Genomic DNA, 24325 nt, shown 5'->3' with positions numbered 1-24325 from the left:
TCACTTTTTATTAAAATTTTTATCAGAGGCAAAACAGCAAAAAAAATATCAGTTCAGCTCTTTTGTTTTTTTCCAATATTCACTGTATATTTTTAGAAGTTTGTAGACTGGCCGTTTTCGGACACAAGGATATCTAATGACTTTGACCGAGGCACCAAGGACCTTAATGACGGGTCTTTGCTGTAGATTACAGCAGAGACCCAGAGGCTATGATGGCCGCTCAGCTCCTGAGGCATCTGCTGTAATAGTATAGCGGATGTCGGGAAGGGGTTATTGAATCAGTCATTTCAATAAGTGAAAGTCATCGGCGACATTAGTAATGTCTAGATGAAATACATAGATAGATAGATAGATGGATCGATAGATTTTATAAATCCTCTCACCCATATTAATAACCTCATCAGGCAAAGAGCAATGTAGAAGAATTTTCATTTTCAGAAAAAGACCAGCAGGATGCGAGCTTTCCTGTAAAATAAATTTTAAAAACATGATATAATTACATTAAAAAAAAGTCAATATATTATCGTAACCTACAGACAACTTCAATGGTTTAGTCAGAATAGGCCACAAATAGTGGTTGAGGTAATGCGATCATGATGCACTGCAGAATAATGGTAGTGGTGTGTCCATGATCTAGTCAAGAATATGTTGCAGACACAGGTCCAGATTTTAGTAAACTGAGCTGCGGCAAGAAAGTGGCCAAATCTGTGCCTGAACTTGGCGCCTTCTTGACGCACGATGGTACATCTCATCTTCTGCGCCCTGCTCTCCACTTTTTAAGACAGTAAGTGGAGGGAGGTGGGAATCTAGTTTGACTTGAGCAGTCATATACACCAGTCCATCAGATTTACTATAACCCACAACAGACAACTGCTGCAAATTATACCAAAAACTGGCATAGATTTAAGTTCACAACATACAAAAGAATTATTAAGGGACTCCTAGTCATTCTGATGCATCTAGCGCTTGTAGGGGAATGAATTAAGACTGCCAGGATTAATCTCTGTGTCTCTAGGATCACCACCCCTACAATAATCAGTGATGGTATCGTCACAACTTTCACGACTGTATACAGAATTATAAAGGCCACACAATGCAGAAATGCAGTATAGACAACACCATGTTTTGTTGTTGAGTATACAGTAGAATATGAATTGCCTTTGGGTAGTTACTGTATCACTCAACAAAAGGAAATCCATTCTTGTAAGGGAGTTGATTACAAATAATATATTGAAATAAATTTTAAAAAAACATTTTACCTCATTAGCTAATTGGACGGTATTAAGCGCTTTGTCGATGTACATTTTGCAGTCCCACTTCATATACACTGTGGCCAGCAGTCGAAGAATTTTGGCCTGCAGAAAAATAAAATTATATCAGACCTTTTATACACAAAATATGGTAGAGAACCTGTTCCTTGCACAAAGAGGGAATGATAAATTCCACCATAAACTTTCTATTGCATAACTTTAATGTGCTATTTCCTGAAACCAGATAACCCTTTCCTAAAATATGTCCAACCTCCCTTAAATATTGTGAACTGGAAATATTGTAAGCTCACCTGCATTTCATGTCCAGGGCTGTACTGCTTATTTGTCTTTCCAATTTCGTAACTTTGGCTGAATAGATGAAACAATATACAATAGATTTTATTGTGTTTGTGACACATTGTAAAGATTGCACATCAGCTGTGTCTTCAGTGTAAATGAAGGTGAAAATTCTAAAAGCTGCAAATGCATTTACTTAGTGGAATAATGATTGCGGTTACAGGTGTGAGACCACGATGCACCCAGAGGGGTATAAGGCCCGCAGCCCACTGGAAATAGCTGGGGCCCAGCAGCCCCATGATAGCAGTCGGGGAAAGCTTGGTTCCCTCATCACTGTCTCCATTGTACATCTTGTGGAATGGAGCCCAGCATTTTATGATGGACATAGAAGCCGCCTGGGCCCTTTCCAATAGAAGCCTGTCCAGGGGAGATGGGTAAAAATAACACTTATACTAACCTCTCCTGGGCTTTTGACGCTACCCAGCTTCGGGACTCTTCTGGCCTTCATCTGATGTTATTACACCAGCACACCCCACTTGACCCAAGGCCGAATCACTGACCCCATTTATGACTCTGTAATACTATGAGTAGGGGGGGCTCATTACACTTTGTTGGGCCACTGTGGAGCATTATACTGTGGGAAGTCTCTGAGCTTATAAATCCAAGTGTGTAGCTAGAGAGAGAGATAGAATCTCAGCACTATGTATGATGGCATCTCTCTATATAATGACAATATATTATTTAGACACCAGTCTACAGGATGAGAAGTGATTACAATGGGAATGGAATAAAATCTTCCGTACAGCAAAGTGGTCTCTTTCATACGATATAAGAGAAACCTATAAATTTTACAATATCCCATTCTGAATTTTTCTCTATGGTCTCCCTTGCTTGATTATAGGTGAACCTCCGGCTGCCTGAGGTGAACTATAGAAAGTCATCTCCTCCATTACAAGCATAACACAATAAACTCTAAAAACCACAAGTCAAACATTGCTCTCCATTTTTGTGAGTAAAAGACGTGGTCACGGCACACTAGGTTTCATAATGTGACTCTATTCACCAACATCCGCAATGAGAAATGCTGAGAGAACAGTGATGCTTATAGCGCTTTCCTCTCTGCATTTTGTCATACGGAGAGGGGAATGGAATGGCCCAAGCGCAGATGTGAACCGAGCCATAATTGAAAAACATAATCAAAATTACAGGTGAAAAAAAAAAAGAAAACATTTCTGAAACAAATATGTGGCATATAGATACAACCTTATAGCCAGTCTCAAGGAAATGAGGAAGAGGAAGGAAAATGGCCGATCAGATAAAATTAGATCAGAATTGAATACTGTATCACACATCTCTCTTATTTCACTGTAGTTACTTCTGATCATAGAATTGGTATTTTTAGCACAAAGAATTTAAGTCAATCTTACATAACATATACTCTGCATGCCAAGACAAGAAGTTTTATACAATTATAAATAACACTAGACATTAGATAATGAATGCACTAGTACCTTAACCAAAAGGAGCTTTGGTCATAAATCTTCTTCTCATAAGTCTCTATTCCAAAATTGTAGCATAGAATAGACAGATATGCAGTCTGCAAACATAAATGTATTTCTATTATAATTCTAGTACGATTAACCATTAAAATACAAGTACAGGAGTGTTCAAGGCTAGATGCACATGAAAGTGGTGCAAAATCACCATGAAAAATATACATTTTTCAGAACTGTCTTACACTTGAGGGGTACCTGTTTTCACAGTCCGTCCATGTCAAAATAACAGTCATGTGAACAGCCCCATCGGCTGACAGTGAAATTAATGCAAGTTTTCACTGTCATGTGAATGTAGTCTAAGAATCACACCATAACTCAGGCTTTGTGGTTACTAAATGCATTTAAAAACACACACACAAGAAACACTTTGCTTAAAAAAAAAATAAAAAAAAATCGCCATTCCAATAAGTTCATTGAAAACCCACAGCAGATCACCGTAAAACTATGTTTGATTTCCAAATGACGTTTATCAACTGCAATGTCTGAATATAAGCATAATTTGTTTTCTAGCGCTTTTCTGGCTTTTCCATTTCAGCTTTATTTTTCTTGAATGACGTAGGGCTAGTTCACACGTTGTGGGGTCCGCGCGGGTTTTGACACAGAGAGAGACGCGGCGAGCCACGTCTCTCTCTGGTCAAAACCCGCCTGCGCAACTATCGCGGTCGCGGCTTTCCCCTCCTATGTCGGCTCAAATGAATGAGCCGACATAGGAGGGTGCTGCCTCTAGGCAGAAGCCGCGGTCCAGTGCGCCGCGGTTTCCGCCTGATGATAGGACATGTCGCTTCTTTTCTCCGCTAGCAGCAGCCCGCCGCTAGCAGAAAAAAGAAGCCCGGCGGTCTGCATAGACCACCATTGTAAAGGGGCGGATTTTGAAGCGAAATCCGCTGTCAAAATCCGCCCCTTTGTTCACGTGTGAACGAGCCCTAAATAATAAAACAGTAGAATCTGTTGTGTACTGTTATTTACTTGAATTTGTATTTACCTAATTTACCTAATATGTTTTTATTATGTCTTCATACATGTAGCATCTCAGTGGAGGAAGTAGTTAATCAGGTTTGGTTTTGGTATATCCCAGGGGTCTTCCCTGGAGCCTGATGGTGGTTGGCTTGATGGTAGTGCAGGACGGAGCACTCAGAAGACAATGCTGAATAGCTCAAAAACTCACAGTTTACTGCAAATAAGACAGGTAACTGCAACCAACAAATCTTCCATAAAATGGAGGAAGAATTTTGGTAAACACTTACCGTAACTGGAGCTGAGGGTGGGTGATGGTTCTCTCTATGATCACTCAATGTCTCTTTTGCCACAAAAAGCGTTCTCTGAGGGTCCATTCATACGGAGGAAAATGGTGAGGAATTTGGTGTGGAAATGGGAACTCATTGAAGTCAATGGGAGACTTTTTTTTTCAGCGCTGAAATTCCACACCAAATTCCTCACCATTTTCCTCCGTGTGAATGGACCCTAAGTCTTCCACAAATACACCCAAAACACCTGCGGGGCTGCGGGGTTCAGGTTCCAAAATTGCTGTCCAACCTGGCCTGAGGATCACAGACTTAATCGTAGGTATGAGATCTATTGCTTGACAGCAGTACTGACACGTCTCCACATATAGTTGACTGTCAGTCTACTTAGGGTACTTCAACATCCACGTTCTCTCCTTAAGAGAAGAAAATAAAAAAAATGTGTAAAAAAACAAGGTGTGAATGAGCTATGCTTGGGACATTCACAACCTGTTTTTTTTTACATATATTTTTTTTTTATTCCCGTATTGCATTACCACTGTCTTTATTGGACAGGGTTGAGTAGCAGCTTGCGTTCTGACACGAAGGGTCCCACTTCTTCCATGGGATTTTGACACCACTGATTCCTACGCAGGACCATTTGAGGTGCCAAATGTGGTTATAGAAAGTTTTTTTTCTACCTTATATGCAGAAGCAAGGAAGAACTGCCTAATCTCCTCCTTCCAAATAAATAAACCTAATTTGAGGGTTGTACCATCTGCTCATTTTCAGGCTAAATGGTTCAGTCTAGTTACAATACCACCGTTTCACATACTGCCATAACAGAATATAAACATGTGTAAATACCCTTTGCAATGTTAAGTGTTAAAGGAGTATTCTAAACCTACTAAGGAACAGCCTATTGTTAGGAAGTCCTATATATATATTCATATTTGTTATAACATTTCAGCAGAACATTTTGTAACATGGATGGCTAACTTAAAGGGCTTGTCCCATCACAAGGATCCTATCTATACTGCTAGTTTATGTGGATTGAAGACTTTTCCTAAAAGCATTGCTTTATCAAAACTGCTTTGTTTGGCTGCTATCTTAATTTATTCACTTCATTGTTTACACTCCGTTTCTATGGCCCTTGGGATTATCTGCTCATTTGTCAAGTGATGTAGCTGCCTGCTCTCGGGGGGGAGGCAGGAGCTGGGAGCAGCTCTGAGCTGTTTGTGTCTGATAAGCAGCTGAGCTTCTCAGATAGGCGAGGTGAGAGCTCTGGGATTTCTGAGCTCTTATCAGTCGGTTTAATTGAATTTGGCTGATAAGGGCTGAGATAGGGAGTCCGTTACCTCCGTATGTAATGAAAGCTGACTCAAATCCAGTTCTGCTACATCAGCTTCACATTGTGGTAATTCATTTACAACCAATCCTGTGCAAGTGAAACCCCGCCCACCAATGTGCCGAGAAAAGCAGGAAGTGAATAGAGCACAACAGCCTGCAGGTTAGTGAACAAGCGTCATGGGAATACCCCTTTAAGGCTGGAGACACAGTGAGGAATCACAGCAGGTTCGTAGATACAACCTTCCTTCAAATATAGCATCAACAAAACTTGCAAGTGTGTCAGTGGGGACTCTGAGGGTGTCTTCTGCCACATCAAAAAATGTACCACTATTCTAAATGGCACAGGTTAGATAAGGCGCCCATTACAGAATTTGCAAAGGGGCCCTGGAGCTTCAAGTTATGTCTCCGATGGCACAGGATTACCAAGACTATTTCCATAGTATCCATAATAACCAAAAACAAACGGCATGATTTCTGTGTGACAATGGGAGACATTTGAAGGTATATTATGGTCCCACAGACTTCTATATGTGTCATATTATGGCTCTCTGCAGCTCAGAGCCTCGTATGCACAAGGTCTAAAAACCAAACTCTTCATAAGATCAGCTTCATAGATGTTTTCGCCAGTACAAAATAATTGAGGGAGATCACTGCTGTAGCAAAGCATATTCCATAGTGAAAAAGATTTGCATATTTGGAGATGTAAGTAGAAATGTTCAAAGACATCCCGTGGAAGTGATGCAGTTAATTGGCACTTAGTTTCCGAACGCTAAGTGCTGGATCTGTGAAGTATTGAAGGTTGACGTGGAAAGTGATGCGGAGAGCCAGCTGTTATTTTACACTAAACTCTACAGGTCATGCAGCAAAAAAAATCCTGTGCAACAATAACAATGTGTCCAGTCTTTGAAGACAGTATCTGGGGTGAACACTAAATGATGACATCAGGGTTAGGATGTAGCTGGGTCTCCCCACTTTTGCTGACACAATATTTAAAATGACAGCTGGTTTGCAGACATGTGGAGAATACGCGCGTATCACATTGAAACCAATAGGGAAAAAAGCAGCCATATGCCGGTTCCCATTGAAATGAATGGGATCTGCTTTGTACGCGCTGATTCTGAACGTGTTTTAACATTCAGAATCAGTCAGCATATACTCAGTGTGAATGCACCCTAGACTCTTTTTTTGTAGTAAATATGTGATTGTCAAACATTGATAATTTAATAATTTTTTTACGTACCACATATAAGAAGTGACATCTCACCTCATTTGGTTGTCTCTCTAACATATCTTTGCATCTGTCAATCAAATGTGAAGCCAATTCAAAATTTTTCTGAGACACTGCCTGTGAAAATACATGCAGAATAAAGGTTTTATTAGAAAATATACTGCACTTCTAATTTACTTTATTCTCTACTCTCCAGCTTCAAGGCTTTCCATTGCTCAAGCCATACAGACACATTACAGAAAAGACATCTCAGATATTTATGGCATATACTATAAATGTCTTACAGATTGCTTCTTGAGAACAAGGATCAGAGACTTCTGTCCCAAGGTTGATGTGAATAGACAATTGTCTTAAACAGCCGAGGTTCTCTCCATTTATTTCTTTGGAATTTACAAAATCAACAGGATTTTTTTTAAATTATTGGCTCACAGATTCGTATGTCTACACTAGCTGGTACCCGCGACTTCGTCTGCAGTGATTGTAGCAGTGGGTATATACAGGCGCGGGTAAGGTTTTCGTACTGTGTATAAGGTATGGGATATAAAATGTAACTGTGTATCTTGTTTTTGTAATTCAGAGAATACGTCAGACTTTTGTGTTGGATGTAATTTGTATTAGAGCTGCTATATATACGGTGTTGTGAGAAACTTTACATAGTGACTTTGGGCCAGAGGTATTTGAAGTTAACCCTTTCCCGCCGATGGCATTTTTTGATTTTCGTTTTTGACTCCCCTCCTTCTACACCCCATAACTTTTTTTTATTTCTCAGCTCCCAGACCATATGAGGTCTTAATTTTTCCTGGGACAAATTTTTCTTCATGAGGCCACCATTATTTATTCTATATAATGTACTGGGAAGCAGGGGAAAAATTCAGAATGGGGTGGATTTGAAGAAAAAATGCATTTCTGCGACTTTCTTACGGGCTTTGGTTTTACGGCGTTCACTGTGCAACCAAAATGACATTTCCCCTGTATTCTGTGTTTCGTTATGATTCCGGGGATACCAAATTTATACGGTTTTATTTACATTTTGACCCCTTAAAAAAAATCCAAAACTGTGTTAAAAAATTTTTTTTTTGAAAAGTCGCCATATTCCGACAGCCGTAACTTTTTTATACGTGTGTGTACGGAGATGTATAGGGCGTCTTTTTTTGCGAGACCGGGTGTACTTTGTAGTTCTACCATTTTCGGGAAATGTTATTGCTTTGATCACTTTTTTTTCAAATTTTTATCAGAATTAAAACAGTGAAAAAACGGCAGTTTGGCACTTGTGACCATTTTTCCCGCTACGGCGTTTACCGAACAGGAAAAATATTTGTATAGCTTTGTAGAGCGGGCGATTTCGGACACGGGGATACCTAACATGTATGGGTTTCACAGTTTGTAACTAATTTTATATGTGTTCTAGGGAAAGGGGGGGTGATTTGAATTTTTAATCCTTTTTATTTTTTTTTTATATTTGTTTTTACTTTTTTTAAACTTTTTTTTTTGCATTTATTAGACCCCCTAGGGGTATTGACATGGGTGGGCGGTGTCAGGGATTGTCAGAGCGGTGGGGGTCGGCAAACATGGCTGCTCCGGAGCGTTAAAGAGAACCTCCTGGAGTATCGTTAAGGTGAGGGGCAAAGTGGTAAAGTATATGTATATGTGATTGTGTGGGGTTAGGGGTGAGGCTGTAGAGGGCAATATGAATTTTGTGGCTTGCTATGGTCCAAAGTGTGTAAGATTGCAGAGATAGTGATGTGAGTTTGGGGTTTGTGGGGGTCCTGGGAAAAACGTATGTGCGCTATTGTGACGAAAAGTAGCCTATTGTTTAATCGGGTGTATTAACTATGTTTGTGGAAAATTTCAGCCAAATCGGTCGAGCGGTTTTTGCGTGATTGAGGAACAAACATCCGAACATGCAAACATCCAAACACACAAACCCACAAACTCACAAACTTTCACATTTATAATATTAATAGGATAGTTGTTTAGGGCCTTGTTCTTTTGCAGGATAAATTGTGCCGATTATTTTGGGATACAAAAGTTAAAGCTTAAGCTATATCATTTTTATTGTGAGGGAAAATGCATATGAAAAGCAATTTCGATGGTGTTTTTATATTTTTACTTTTACCATAGTTCACAAGTTTATTGTATGTGTCATGAATTTTTATGCAATAAAAATCATTTTGAAAAAAAAAAAAAAAAAGGATTTTCTTTAATTGTATATTTTCTAGATCTATTAAGGAACTTTTTTTTTTTTTTTTTTAATTGTCATGTCTTATGTGTACACGTGCATGTAAAATGTATGTACTCCTGTTAGGGTATACATTAGATATCACCTTAGAGGTTAAAATCGTTAAGGCTGAGGCCCCACGTTGCGGAAATGCAGCTTTTAGCTTTTTTTGATGCAGATTTTGCTGCAGTTTTTTGAGCCAAAGCCATGAATGGCTATAAAAGGAATGTGAAATATATTGGAAACCATTGCAATTTTCCCTACTGTTCAATCCACTCTTGACTTTGACTCAAAAAACCGCTGAAAAATCTGCAACAAAAAAAAGCTGAGTTTCCGTAACGTGGGGCCTCAGCCATGGAGTAACACGCCACGTATTCAGACATGTATATACGTGTCAGAGCGAGGCGCTTCATAACAGATCCCATTGACTTCGATGGGTGTCGGCTCACGCGCGCTACACATTGAAATCTATGGGTTAAAAAGCCTTCCATTGATTTCAATGTGTAGCGCCCGTAAGCCGGCACACATTGAAGTGAATGGGATCTGTTTTGAGCGCTCACACTCTGACACGTGTATACGGGTCTGAATGCGCGGCGCGTTACTCCATGGGAACGGAGCCTAATAGTTTGGATTTAAAACAGCCCCAAAAACTACAGTATTTGGGTATACCACACCCAATTTCATGTAGATAGTATAGATTATTTTGGTCAGAGTTAAAGTCCTGAGAAACTGTATCTACTGTTAAATTATTTAATGAAATCTGATTTATTTATTTTTTTTTGGGGGGGAGGGGGGGGTTAAAGTAACACAAACCCTAAAAACTAAGGGAAAAAAAAGATAATCATTCAACCCAAGAGGTCTCTTTGCAGTATGAAAAGGGGTTGTACCACTATGGACACTTATCCCCTATCCACAGGACAGGCTGGGTTCTCCAGTGAGTCCCCCTAAGGGTAAGTACACACGGGGTTTTTTGCACCAGAACCTAAGGCAGAGGCTGCCTCAGGTTCTGGTCCAAAATACGGGTAGCCGCGACTGAATGCTGGTGCACTGCACTGGCATCCAGTTGCGCACTCCTCTTCGGATTAGGCCCAATGAATGGGCCTAGTCAGGAGGAGGGAGAATCGTCAGGCGAATCAGCCTGAAGAATGAGCATATCGCTTCTTTTTCCAGGAATCGGAACAAACCAGCTCCCAGAAAAAAAGAACTGACCAGCTCCCATTGATTTCAATGGGAGCCGTCTTTTTGGTCAGGATTTTGAGGCGGATACAGTCTCAAAATCCTGACCAAAAAACTTTGTGTGAACTTACCCTGAGGCCTCCATATGAATGGACATTAGTGCACTTGTGTGACTGGCGCTCTATTGACTTCTGGGTCTAAGTTGGTTTATACATCATAAAGTAGGTATTCCGTATTTATGAAAATTATCTTAATTTTAATAATATCTGTAATAAAAGGTTGAAGGGTTAGTGACATCCCAATCTGGGGGGGGAAACTTTTTCAGACTATTAATTATTTTGTAGTTACATTGAAACTAATTGAATATCATATGAATGCTGCTCAAAAATTAATCCACACTGTCTTTACTGTAAGACAAAGAGTTCATCTTTAGTCATTTTTAAGCAGTTCTCATTTGTCATCTTCCTCCTCCCCAAAATAAAATTGTTTAAGGTTGTTGATTTCTTCTTAAGGCCCATGGGGAAATTTGCAGCCGATTCTGAGGCGGATCTATACATAAATATAATGTATATCTGTATACGGTATAGATACTGCAAGCCTCACAGTGGCATAACTACTCCGGAGGCAGCTACCACAGAGCCCGGGACATTAGGGAGCCCGGTGACAGCCGCTAACGCCGCGCCCTATTTACTTACTGATCCTGGCTGGGCCCCACAAAGACTATCATTATACTCGGGGGTCTTTGCAGATCCCCGAGTATAATGATCGGAGGCCCGGGAGACGTAAGAAACATAAAAAACTGTGTTACTTACCTCTCCAGGCTCCGGGCAGGCTTCGGCCTAGTTGCCTGCGTCCCGGGTCATGTGAGGTCCGATGTCATTGAAAAATGCCGACAGCGGAGGAATGCAGCAGAGCCGGGGGACAGGTAACAGTGTTTTTTTTTTATGTTTTTATTCCCCTGGGTCTCCGAGTATTATACTCTGGGGTCTGAAAAGACCCCAGAGTATAATAATTGTTTATGGGTGTCCACAGTGGGACATAATACTGTGTGCAGGGGCCACTATGGGACATAATACTGTGTGCAGGGGCCACTATGGGTTATAATACTGTGTGCAGGGGCCACTGAGGAACATAATACTGTGTGCAGGGGCCACTGAGGGACATAATACTGTGTGCAGGGGCCACTAAGGGACATAATGTGTGTAGGGGCCAATGAGGGACATAATACTGTGTGCAGGGGCCACTGAGGGACATAATACTGTGTGCAGGGGCCACTAAGGGACATAATACAGTGCGCAGGAATGTAGAGGAGGGGGTTGCTCGAGGTCTTCAACGTCGGTGTCGGTCGGGGGGGGGGGGGGGGGCATGTCAAAAGTTCGCCACGGGGCCCCACCATTCCTAGTTACGCCACTGGTGCCTCATGTCATCTTCACTTACAGCTCTGGCTTGATATGTTAACACTTTAAAAATATCCCGTTCCACGTGGGCCTTGTGCATGTTTATATCTGTCTCTTCGGTACTTCTTTGAGTCAGCAAGGCATATAATTTTTCCAGACTCTAGCAGAAATATGATAAGCAGACATATCAAGCTGTGAGTCACAGTTCTTGCTTTATAGGAAGCAACTAGCATCTAGAAAAATTTCACTTACACTTAATGCAATTCCAAGAAATTCAGAGGAAATGTCAGGATTCCCAGCATCTATCCATCCTTTTCCAGTCTTTATGGCCATCTGTGTTATGATGTAAAGCTGACTGTTAATATTTTAACCAAATGTGTAAAAAGGAAAATTCTTTGAGGTTATCTTCTTAGTGCTAAACACATATATGTCATAGGCAATGCAATCAAGTTATAACTACACAAACCTATTCTGCATTTTTTTCCATCAATGTAGGTCTGTTGCATGTTGAGCTGTATTTTTTTTTAGCATTAAAAGTTTTATTTAAGTTTGTAAATAAGGGTGAAACACCATGAAAATGAGAAGAGGGGAGAGAAAAATGGTGTAAAGACACTGTGCACAGCCCATGGCCTCCTCCACAAGGTTGAGTTGGAGTCCCACTTATTATGGTGGAGTTTCAGGTCTGCCTACTGCTAGAGGGTTGAAGCTGCTGCCTGTGTGTATGGAGGTCAGTGCTGAGCAGTAGCACCAGTCATTCTTTATGTGTAAACTGTATTTTATTGAAAATTTTACAAAAAAATAAAAGGAACAAACAGACAAAACCACACGGTATAGCAAGAATGCAAAATGAGGACCAACCATGGGCAGGTCTAATAGCACGGGTACAACCACACATCGTTTGAAGTGGGCCAAATAAGATAAACATGCACCATGAGCATACAACACCAAACAACACAGAAGGCGCTTCCACAGGCGCAACACAGCCCCAAGGGCAGGACCAACAAGACACAAAACTGAAGAGAGACAATACACCACAAGGACGGAAAACAAAGGGGGAGAAAGAAAACCACCAGTCATTCTATAAATGACAAAAGCAATTTTTTTTTTTAAATGTTAAAAATGTACACCATGAAACGCCATCCCAGCGATTCCTCAGCCGTGTACTGAAAGGACAGGACCAGAATATCCCCCAGCAGCTGAGGCTCCGCCCACCCCACCAGATCACAGCAATATTCTAGATTACAAGTAATTTTCCTTGATTTGATTTATTCTTTACACAATTCATTCAACTCAGGGAGAGTTGCAGCAATGCATTCTGGGAAATTATGCAAATTAAACACTTTTGATTGGATGAGAAATAAATTTATTCAAAATGGCTGTCAGGTAGGCGGTCCATGTCATGAGGACGCCCAGATCAGGACCAGGAGCATGGTCTTCTACCCTCCACATGCTCTGTAATACACAGTCTGCCCCTGGATGGCCGACCTCCTGATCACCAGCTGGTGCCAGTAGCAGAAATCGCTGATCGCAGGGATTACTTTATGGGACATGTCTTTTCTGTCGGATTAGTCTGAGCACCTATAGATCTGTAACCACTTCTGGACCATCCATAGACTATATTGTCCAGGCAACTGTAACCCTGCAAGGAGGTTTAGGCTGCCAGACATGTCAGCTCATCCAGTATTCCCGGGAGTCGCCTGGTCTTTAGGTCCCCGGTAAAAAACAAAATACAAACCCCAAACACTCGACTGCCGGGTCCCTAGTATTCACCGAGCAATGTTGTCATCTCAGGGCCATGAATGTTATTGAGGAGGTTCCCGGAGATCGTCCATGAATTATAGAGAGATCTCTATATAGTGCTGTGCTTTCCTATATAATGTATTGTATATAGAGATCTCTATACGCCAGGACATTGTATGCTGAATAATAGAGTTACTAAGCAGACAATGTACTAGTATATAAAAAGAGAGTTCTCTATATATCGTATATAGCGTATACATGCAGGGACAGGAGAAGAATGGTACGAGAAAAACATACCTAATGGAAAAAAAATTATTAAAATAAGACTTTAGCAAACTTAAATGATTAAATAATATAAATAAAAAGAATATATTCAGTATCAACAAAAAATATTTAAAATGATCACTAAGTGATGAAAATAAAAGTTGTACAATTGTTTATTTTAATTAATTAGTAATTTGGGGTCTAATAAAAAGGATGCAAAAGTTATTTGAATAACCCAAAGGAAAAAATGTTATAGCCCTCAAAACCGCACCTGCAAAAAAAAAACAACGTTTATCCGGTCCTGAAACAGAGAAAATACACAATACTGAAGTGGTTAAAGGGGATTGATGATCAAAGAGGCCGCATACTGTAAAAAACTAGCACCACACCATGGCCGGTACCTGGTATTGCAGCTTTGCGCCATTCATTATGATAAAGCTGGCGATCCATCAACCGATTATCCCTAGTTTATACCTTTATTTTGAAGACAACTTAACCGAATCTAATTGTAATACTCAGTACCCTTGTTCACTTGCAGTACTGCTGTCCACCACTAGTGCATTCTTATCAGGAACACCAATGCAATAGCGCCTCTGCTAGGTAGCCATAATATATAGGAACACTATTGTAGGGATTTACCCTATTATAATTATCATCCAACTTTCCAAGAATCCTGAATGACATGGGCGTGTTCTATTAAGCTCTCCACATGTAATTTCACCCAACTTTTCTAGCATCCTGCCTGAACGGCAAATCTATCTAGTCATATACTCAATATGTGTCTTATCACTTCATATATAGGCACAATTTTGATTCTTGACTCTGGAAGCTTCTTGGCAATCAATATGGTGTCAGTCACAGCTCACCCAGCTTTCCTAGAGTCCTGAATGACAAATATACATTGCTTTACATCAATACATCCACTCCCACTGGATAATAAGATTTTTTTGCTACTCAGTGCTTACAAAAGCTGGTTGAAAACCTCTGTTGGAGCTGACACCCAACTTTCATAGAGTCCTAAATGGCCATTCTGCTAATTTAAAGGGGGTGTCCAGATTAAATTGATAATTCCTGGCTGTCTACCATGCCCCTTCTCCAACTTTCTAATTTATCTGCACCCATATTCGTTTTCATGCAGCTTTTCTATTTCCCTGAATGGCAATTCTACATTTATAAACAAAGGTAAACCTTTCTTATCACTGTATAACTAGACCAGACCTGGGAAAAGCACGGCCCGCGGGCCATATCCGGCCCTCTGACTGATTCAGACCAGCCCACATAGCTTGTTTAGGGAGGCATGACTAGGAAGGCGTGTCTTAGTGCCGGCAGGACAGTGCAAGAAGATGGAGACATGTGGTATGTGTCCTAAGGTACTGAGAGGGAAATGTGGAGATGCCGGGTGGAGTGTGGGGGGGGGGGATATGAAACTGAGGGAGAAATGGAGGGGGGTACATGAAACTGGGGGTAGATGAAGGGGGCACTTAAACTGGGGGGACATTAAACTGTGGAGGTAGCTGGAGGGGGACCGGTCTGCCTCTAGTTGCCCCCAGTTTAATATCACCCTCTAGCTACCCCTACGGTTAAATGTCTGCTTCCAGCTGCCCGATTTTAATGTCCCCATCTAGTTGCCCCCAGTTTCATGTCCCGCTCCAGCTGTCATTAATTTATTGCCCCCCTCCAACTACTCCCACTGTTTAATGTCCTCCTCCAGCTGCCCCAGTTTCATGCCCCCTCTAGTTTCCCCCAGTTTACACTGGGGCACCAGGAGAGGGACTTAATACTGTGGGGCAGTTGGAAGGGAACATTGTAATGTGGGGACATATAATGTATGCGTGACTGTAGGAGGATTATACTTTGTGGGGGCACATGGAAAGATTATTTGGAATGGGCGGAGTCAACATAGAAGTGGGTGGAGCCAAATTTGCCATGGGGCGGCCCTCTAGCATAGTTTCAATTTCTTATGCGGCCCCATGGGAAAATTAATTGCCCACCCCTGAACGAGACCCTTTTACCATTCAATTACTACTCTAAGAAGGGCTCCACCTAGCTTTTCTAGAGTCCTGAATGGCAAAATAAGAGATGCAATGATGCATGGCAAAGAAGGCATTTGATTCAGTAGTCTAGAAAAGCTGGGTGGACAGTGTGAAGGGTTAAATGATGTTACAGTTTGTCATCCAGATTTTCTAGAGGGTATAAGGTGACGGCTTGACACTGGAACATAACAGATATTTTCTAGGACTGAGACTCCTTCTCTACTCTTACAGACTTGGACAGTATACAGACACGCAGCGGGAACTGTGAGCTTTGGCAGGACAAGCGGCTCCCTCCACCTGTTTCTGTATACCAAACTTCTAATGTGGTTGTGAACATGGATCACAACCACAGCAGGTGAGAGACCATTTGATCATCTGTCATAATTTTGTCTCGACATCTCACTCGAAAGTACATTCTACTACGCTATAAGATTGCTCGGTGTCTGTTTTGTGTTTTTTCCTGTCCCATAGTCTTACAAACGTTCATGGCATTCTGACAATGTAACTCACCTATAACATGGGGGCCACAATAAGTTCCCAATCTGCCCATGCACACAGCAGTGATCTGCTTCTTCTAATCTCCTGGGGCCCTTTCATTCCTCACCACCCATCTTGCCCTGTTTTCCCTGCGGTTCAGCTCTGAGTTGACTTAAAGGGATAGTCCAAAGACTTTAATTTCCTTCCTCTGTGCACTTGTTTAAACTGGACCTTGGAGTCCTGGGCTGGTTTGTATCCGGGTCTTGTGATTGGAGTCGGCCCCTGACCCCTAGGTCACTCTGCTCACCCCCTCCTCTCCAGTTTTCATAGATAGATACCTCTGCTATAGCGGCCGGCTGACTATAGTAACTTCAGCCCCATAGCACAGATGACTTGGGGTCAGAACCAGCCCAGACCACCGCTACGACTGATTTTTTTTTTTTTTTTAAACAATCACACTTAGACCTTGTGTTTCCACCATATCTGTTGGGGTGCACAGCTACACGCCGGGTCCCATCTAGTTCTGGAGAAGATCTGCAGGTTAGTATGAACACATCTCCCCATCACTGAGGGGAATGAAATGGCTTCTGACACCCAACTTTCCTAGAGTCCTGAATGACCCTTTTGCTTACTTAAAGGGGTTATCCAGGATAAATTGATAATTCCTGTCTGTATCCCCCATGCCATCCCCTCCAACTTTCTAATATAATATCTTTTTTTACCCATATTTTATAGTTTTTCAGTAATATATTTAGGTCATGTGAAGAGAGGCCCAAAACAGGGTTGAAAAGGACCCTGACCACACCTATACCTGGAGAGAGCTGCTGGTGACCTGAAGGAACAGGTGGGCTGTGGACCAGTTGGAGACAGACAGGTGGCCTTCCCCAGAAGGACTGAAATCCAAAAGGGACTTTGTAAAGCTCAGTGTGAGCCAGACTGCTCAGAAGAAACCTCAGTAAAGTTTTTTGCCCTCAGTAGATTAGTCAGGGTTCAAGAAGTGAGGTCTTGCCCTGTGTGTGGGCTAGGCTGTTTTATTATGTTTGTTCCTGTTCTCATTTACAAGCTGAATAAAGCCACTTCTTTTGTATTGCAGTTACCTGATTTGCTGTTTATTTGGCACCAGTGCCACAAACACCTCTGTTAAGTCCAGGAAGCTGCTACCTTCAATGCTAAACTACCCCCAATTGTCACATATGGTGCTTCGGATGCAGGCAAAAAGAGATTCATGCAAGTCCTGGAAGGCAAGTGTTTGGTAAACTGCAGTATCGCTAAATGTGTATTGCGGCCTACAGCTGAAAAGAGATTTAAGTCAGAAACCCAGGAGGGGTGAGTGTAACTACAACATAGCAAATTGTGTGCAAAACTGGTGAAAGTAAAACTGGAAGAGGAATCCAGGGAATGGGCTTTGTGTTTACTGTGACACACAAGTCTGTAAAGTGCTCGCTGATGGTAAGAAAGTCAGCAATGTGTGTAGAAACTGGATATTGCAAGCCGTCTATCTGAATATGGCGCTGTCCACATGGAAAGGTTATGGTGCCATGTCTGTGATTTCAGTGGAAGATAGAAGAGAATGCTGGTTATTGTAGTGCCACATAAATTAACTGATGGGGGAATACAAGTGACTACAGAAGATAGTAAAAAGTGGCTGCTGGTTGACGCTAAGGTTTCTGGTGAATATTGTGTACTCTTGTTATTAACCACAGGCAAGAACAAGAAAACTTCAGCTTGTAAGAAAGCAGAAAAGATGCGCATGAGTGTGTTAGTGCAGCAGTCTCAAGGAAGAGACACAAAACCTGGAACAAAACCTGACGTAGCAGGGGCGAAACGTACGTCGGGGCTCAGAGTGGAGGATGCAGTAGGTGAGCTACTTATGTGTTTATTACCATGCCTTAGATCTGGCTGTTTTGTGCTAAGCAGATGTATATATGTACCATATTTTTCGGACTATAAGACGCACCTAGGTTTTAGAGGAGGAAAATAGGGAAAAAAATTTGAAGCAAAAAAAATGGTAAAATATTTAATATATGGGAGTTGTAGTTTTGCAACAGCTGCAAGGCCACATTGACAGGTGACCCTGCAGCTGTACGGGGATGCATAGAGCGATTTTTTTTTTTTTTTTGCGGGGCCAGATGTACTTTTTAGTTCTACCATTTTGGGGAATGTCTATTGATTAGATCACCTTTTATTTAAATCAGAGGCAAAACGGTGAAAAAAAAAAAACACGGCGGTTTGAAAAATATCAGTAGACCGGGCAATTTCGGACAGAGGGATTCCTAATATGTATGTGTTTCACAGTAATTTTCTACTTTTATATATATTCTAGGGAAAGGAGGTGATTTAGAAGTTTTATTTATTTTATTAAAAGCTTTTTTTTTTTCTTCACTATTTTATTGCCCCGTCCCCGTACGTGGCTTGAACCTGCAATCATTTGATTACAAGTCCCATAGACGGCAATAGAAGTGTATTGCCGTCTATGGGAGATTCTCTACATTACTATTACGGCTGGTCATAGACTAACCGCAATAGTAATATAGCAGTGACAGGCCTGGGAGCCTTCAGTAGGCTACCGGCTGTCACCAGAACAGGTCGGCTCCTGCGACCTCGCCGCGCAGGAGCCGGCCTGCAACTTTAAAGGTATGGGGCCGGGGGGGAAGGGGGGGGGGGGTTAAATTTTAATGCCCGCAATTAGAATGCATTCTAATTGCGGTCATTAGCTTTGGGCCTCCGCGTATAGTGGAAACCCGCTTGCTATGGCGACCGCTCTGCAGCAGAGCGGCCGCCATTATTCTTACAGACCCAGCATCCCGGCAATAGAACGGCGGATGCCAGGAAGGGGGTTTTAGACGCCGGCACAGGTGCCGGGGCCTGCAGCATTGCCACGCTCCTGTTGCTGCAGGTCCCGGCACCTGTGCCGACGTCTAAAACTCACTTCCCGGCATCCGCCATTCTATTGCCGGGTCCACATTCGGACTATAAGACGCATCCTCATTTTTACCCCAGATATGGGGGGGGGAAAGTGCGTCTTATAGTCCGAAAAATACGGTATACCACTATGCTGTATTTATTTGCTAATGCATTGTAATTTGGGCTATTTCAAAATATCTTGAGACATTGTGCTCTTATAATACTATGGGCAATATCAGCCCCTTATGTTAAAATTATGGAGTATATGGTCTAGATCAGGGGTAGGGAACCTTTGGCTCTCCAGCTGCTGTGAAACTACAACTCCCAGCATGCTCCATTCACTTCCATGGGAGTTCCCAAAACAGCAGAGCCAGTATGCATGCTGGGAGTTGTAGTTTTGCAACAGCTGGAGAGCCGTACGTTCCCTACCCCTGGTCTAGATAGTCCCACATTGAACCTGGCAGTATCTTGGCCTCTGCATCACCTGTTTCATTACTCAGCTTTCTCCATTGCGACCTCCACTCCTTCTTATGATGTATGTTGGTTTTTTAAAAAAATCTTTTTTAATGTGTGCGTTTTTATTATGCTATTAAATCATTTGTTTATTTCATTGTTGGTTTTGTGTTATTATTTGTACATTGATACTTGGTTGGAGTTATAGGTTTTGTTGGTATCAATGTTTTTGATATCTAGTATTGGGATTTAGAGATGAGCGAGTACTATTCGAAATGGCCGTTTCGAATTGCACGCACCCATAGGATGAATGGAAGCGGCTGGCATGCAGACTTTGCTGGCGGCCGGCCGCTTAACCCCCCGTGTGCCGGCTGCATCCATTCATTCCTATGGGTGCATGCTATTCGAAACGGGAGTTTCGAGTAGTAGTCACTCATCTCTATTGGGATTGCTTATGTTTAAAACCTGGAACTGAGCCTACAGAGTGCAAGTAAAGAAAATGGGTTGCATGAGAGTGACTTCTGAAGCACCTCTTTTCTATGAGTGAATATGCCCCTGTTGACTGTATGTCTCATACTGGAGTGCATGAAAGTTTGCCTGGATTGGATTATATCACTAAGGCCGGGTTCACATCTGCGCCCCGACCTCCGTTATGCAGGTTTCCATTTTCTGCCCAAAACTGGACAGGAGACAGAAACCTGCATTCAATTTCCAAACCCATTAATTTAAATGGGTTTGGAAAGCGTCCGGCCGTGAGTGTCTTCTGGTCTCCGCGGCGAAACCGTTCTCTTTTTTTTTTTTTTTTTTTAACTGGACACAAAGTCGGACACGCAGGACTTTGTGTCCAGTAAATTAAAAAAAACGGTTTAGCTGAGGAGAGCACAAAACGCTCCCTGGCGCTCACGGCTGGGCAATCTGTCGGGTTTCCATCTTCTGTCTGCAGAAGACGGAAACCCGACAGACGGAGATCGGGCGCAGATGTGAACGAGCCCTAAGAAGGAGTTTGGTGAAATGAAATGTGCTTTATCTAATAAAGTCCTACGGAGTGTGGAGCAAAAGCAAGTGCTGGAGAAGCAACTGCAGGAGCAGCATGTCCAAGACTCCAGTGCCAAAGAGAGTGTCATTGGAACATTAAAAGATGAGCGTGAAAGAGAAAAGTGAGTTTTTTTGCAACGTCAGTGAGAATACTTGGAGGCCTGACATGAAGTGTGAAAAACATTTGGCTGAATTAACTGATAAAGAAAATAAAGTTTCCCAGCTTAGGAAGAATATGTCTAACTGAGAGAATGATTTAGAATCTGGTGCAGATGTTGCAGTCAGAGCAGAACCTGCAAGAACTAAAGCAAGTTCAACTAAACAATGAAGTGAAGGGATGGCGGAGCAGAGCTGGAGTTCTGGAACAAAGAGAAATGGAGCTCCAAGCTAGAATATGTGGCCTGCAGAGGGCGCTCACAGGATTGTATGAAAATAATGAAACCTTGTCTGTTCTGGTGCAAAATAAGGACAAAGCAGAGATGGAAATGTCGTCTTCTCATGCTCAGAATTTGCTGAGTTCAGGTGAATCACTAAGAAGTTGATAAAAACTTGAAATCTGTGCAGATACTGTATGAGGACAAAGCCAATGTTTATCACAAGCTGGAAAAGGCCAAGAGAGAATTGGCCTTTCCCAGCAGCAAACTCTCTGTTATTCTTTCCTATCTGTGAGTGCAAGCAGGAAGCTGAGCCATCAGCAACAGCCTGTGCTGTACACATACATAGGAAAGAATAGCAGAGGGTGCACGATGAGACTCCCGGTGCACGCTGGAGGCTAATTAGCATATGTATAAAAACGGGCTCATTCAATAACCACTGAGGCAATGTACATACAAAAAGTATGTGTGGAATATCCTTTATAAAGGCTCTGCAAGTATGTGATTAGTTAAAAATGACTTTTCCCAAAGATAGAGCCCTTTAAAGATCATTGGAACAAGCAAAAAGGCAAATGTTCTTTCCAGTGCAAAAACTATTCATACACAGAGTTATTAAATATCAGGTGTAATGTCCCGGTCCTGCTCGTCCCATTCCCTTTAATAGTCCTTGCAGACCGAGATGGTATGGACATTTGCATATATGGTAAAGAGGTATCTCCCCCATTCCTTCTATATATTTAACAGTATTTCTATTTCACCAGAGCCAGCACACCTGGGGGTCTATTAATGCGCCATTTTGTAATTTATGTTGCTAATGTAAATGAGTGTCCAGTATGATTAGGTGACCTTCAGGACCAATCAAGCTCCCTTGACTGGCCTGGAGGAGAAGGAGTTACACCCCTCTCTAGAGGGGGATGGGAACCCTTTGTGTTCCTTTGTGTGAAGAGATCTACACATGTGGAGTTGAAAATGGCAGCCAAGCATCAGGGCGCTTCAACTAGAGATGTCTTTTCCTCTGTGCTCAAGATTCTCCTCAGAGAGTGTTTTCCTCTGAAGCTCCAAGTCTGCAAGTACTAAAGTATGCTGACCTGCTTATCCATACATCTGGGACCTTCGCACGTATCTCTATGCAAGTAAGTCTTTGGGACAAATCTATATTTAAGGAGCCCATAGCTAGTCTGACAGAATTTGAGGGTCTCCCGCTGTCAACACCCCTATTTCCTCTCCTACATACGTGTACCCAGTTTGTTGAGGACTGACCCCCTGGATACAGGCCATCTTTACAAGTATATACAAGTTTAACTACCCAAGCAACTACTAGTTAATCAAGCCCCAAAGTATTCCTGCTCCAAGCTCCATCACCTTCTTAACTGGACACTACCTGCAGGGATCACAGTATTGTATGTGAAGAATTACTCCATCATCTGTACATTTGTATTACCTTGTCCTGCTAGTAAAAGAGCAACGACTACCCCCAAGACCTGGTTGTCTGTTGTCATTGTCAGGTACCACGTGGGGGTGGGTAGTCGGGGAAATCAAAAAGGAGGCTTTGTGCACATTTGGGGTCCCGGGGCGTCTCTACAAGTCGGCCACATCTGATATATTACCCATGATATCAGCCCTGGCCCTCCTGAGTGTTACATCAGGGCCCAATGGCATCATGTCAATCCTTTACTACAAGACATATTCCCCTAAACCTCAACATTATAATCCACATACAACTCCTTTTACTGTATAACGTGCCCCTGTTAATGTCTCCCACTCCACTAGTGTCAGAGTTACCTCCATACCTCTATATAGGGAATACAAATAGCCTCCATTTATCACAAATGCTCTGCTCATAATGCAAACCATCATATATGTGGTCTGTGCCGTATATAGTGGAAAATCATGAGAGGGAAGGCAGTGGTGGCGGCGCTCACAGGCCAAAGAAGACGTATATGGATAAAGGAGGCCACAGTTGGAGTGATGGGAGGAGCCTGACACACACACTGAGACACACACACATCTACAGAGCCGGGAAGGGGGGATGAGGCCGAGACTACTGCAACCAGGAAAATGGCTCCAGGGCCTGACAGCTCTACAGTGAACGTGCAGCGCCACCTGCCTCGGAGACTCTCCTTTGTCACACAGCTGAGCACAGGGCTTCCCCCGCTCTCTGTCTTTAGTGCAAATATAACCACTGCTTCTTTAAGGTTCACAGTAGGGTCTTATTCACACTAGTGTATTCTGGTTAGTAAGTTACATCACTATTTATAAGCCAAACCATACGTAGCACCAGGGTCAGACTGGGACAGACATTTGAAAGCACACAGGCCGATAGTGGAAAGGCGCTGGTACTGCAGCTCAACTCCCATTGAAGTGAATTATTAACAGAGCTGCAGTAAAGCCGCAGGGAGTGGATCCCTCTACTTCTGGCTCTGTGCAGTACATAGTACAGGGGTCTGAGGTGACCCCGAACAGATGATCACATATTTAGGGCATAAATAAAATTTTTTGCAATTCCTGCAATTTACTCCAGGTTTCCATTACAAACCCAGGCATTTTTCTTCACTGCTGTAGGTCATCTTTAAAGGGGCTGGGCACTGTGAATGACACCGTTACACAAGGTCACATACACACAACTTTACTCCAGGTTTCCATGCCAACTAAACTATGTATGACCTGTCGTATGACATGTATAAGCCAATATAAGTTTACATTTCATTTACCAGGCTTCCATAGCAACACAGCAATGAATAGACTACCTATACTGGACTGCCATACTGAACTCTAATGGATTGAAACATATTTATACTATACGCAAACAACATACAAAATAGACCAGTGGCAATTCACCTGGGGCAACTACACAAACAAAAAATGAAATACACCCGTGTAAAGCCGGGTCCTTCTATTAGTTATTTATAGGAGGGAACTACCGTATTTACAAGGGAGAACTATTAGGAATAAGGGAGACTGTTATTTATAAGGAGGGACAGTTACTGATAAGGGAGCCTTATTTATAAGCAGGAGTTATTATTTATAACAAGGGATTAATATTTATAAGGGGGATTATGATTTCTAAGCAAGGAATATTATCCCCCTTTTAAATAATAGTCCTTGCATATAAATTATGACTGCCTTATAAATATTATTGATAAGGTTGCAGTTACCTGTGAACAGGAACTATTATTTATAAGGTGGGATTACTATTTATAAGTGCAGGGCCATGGCTACCTATATTGTATGGGGGTCAGTAAGAAGGAATTATATTATGAGAGGACCATTGTAATTTGGGTTGGTCAGGAATGTTTAAGTGGTGGTGATGGGGGATCACACTTATGAAACTTTTGCACTTGGAAAACCAATGA

The 24325-nt window shown here is 42.1% G+C and overlaps 1 protein-coding gene across 1 annotated transcript in view; it reads right to left on the bottom strand.

Annotated features, from left to right (window-relative positions):
- Positions 1-24325, bottom strand: part of TEX11 (testis expressed 11) — a 70804-nt gene that overhangs the window by 27601 nt on the left and 18878 nt on the right. The window contains exons 5-12 of the mRNA XM_075259847.1: positions 22755-22762; positions 11945-12013; positions 11733-11852; positions 6938-7018; positions 3059-3144; positions 1562-1619; positions 1260-1355; positions 384-465 (exon numbers count right to left, since the gene is read on the bottom strand). Coding sequence (XP_075115948.1) covers positions 384-465; positions 1260-1355; positions 1562-1619; positions 3059-3144; positions 6938-7018; positions 11733-11852; positions 11945-12013; positions 22755-22762 — 600 coding nt within the window. The remainder of the gene's footprint in view (positions 1-383; positions 466-1259; positions 1356-1561; positions 1620-3058; positions 3145-6937; positions 7019-11732; positions 11853-11944; positions 12014-22754; positions 22763-24325) is intronic.

The sequence above is a fragment of the Leptodactylus fuscus genome, chromosome 11, assembly GCF_031893055.1.
Source record: "Leptodactylus fuscus isolate aLepFus1 chromosome 11, aLepFus1.hap2, whole genome shotgun sequence".
Taxonomy (NCBI): Eukaryota; Metazoa; Chordata; class Amphibia; order Anura; family Leptodactylidae; genus Leptodactylus; species Leptodactylus fuscus.
Note: the sequence above shows the minus strand (reverse complement) of the source record. Positions and strands in the feature narration are given on the sequence as shown.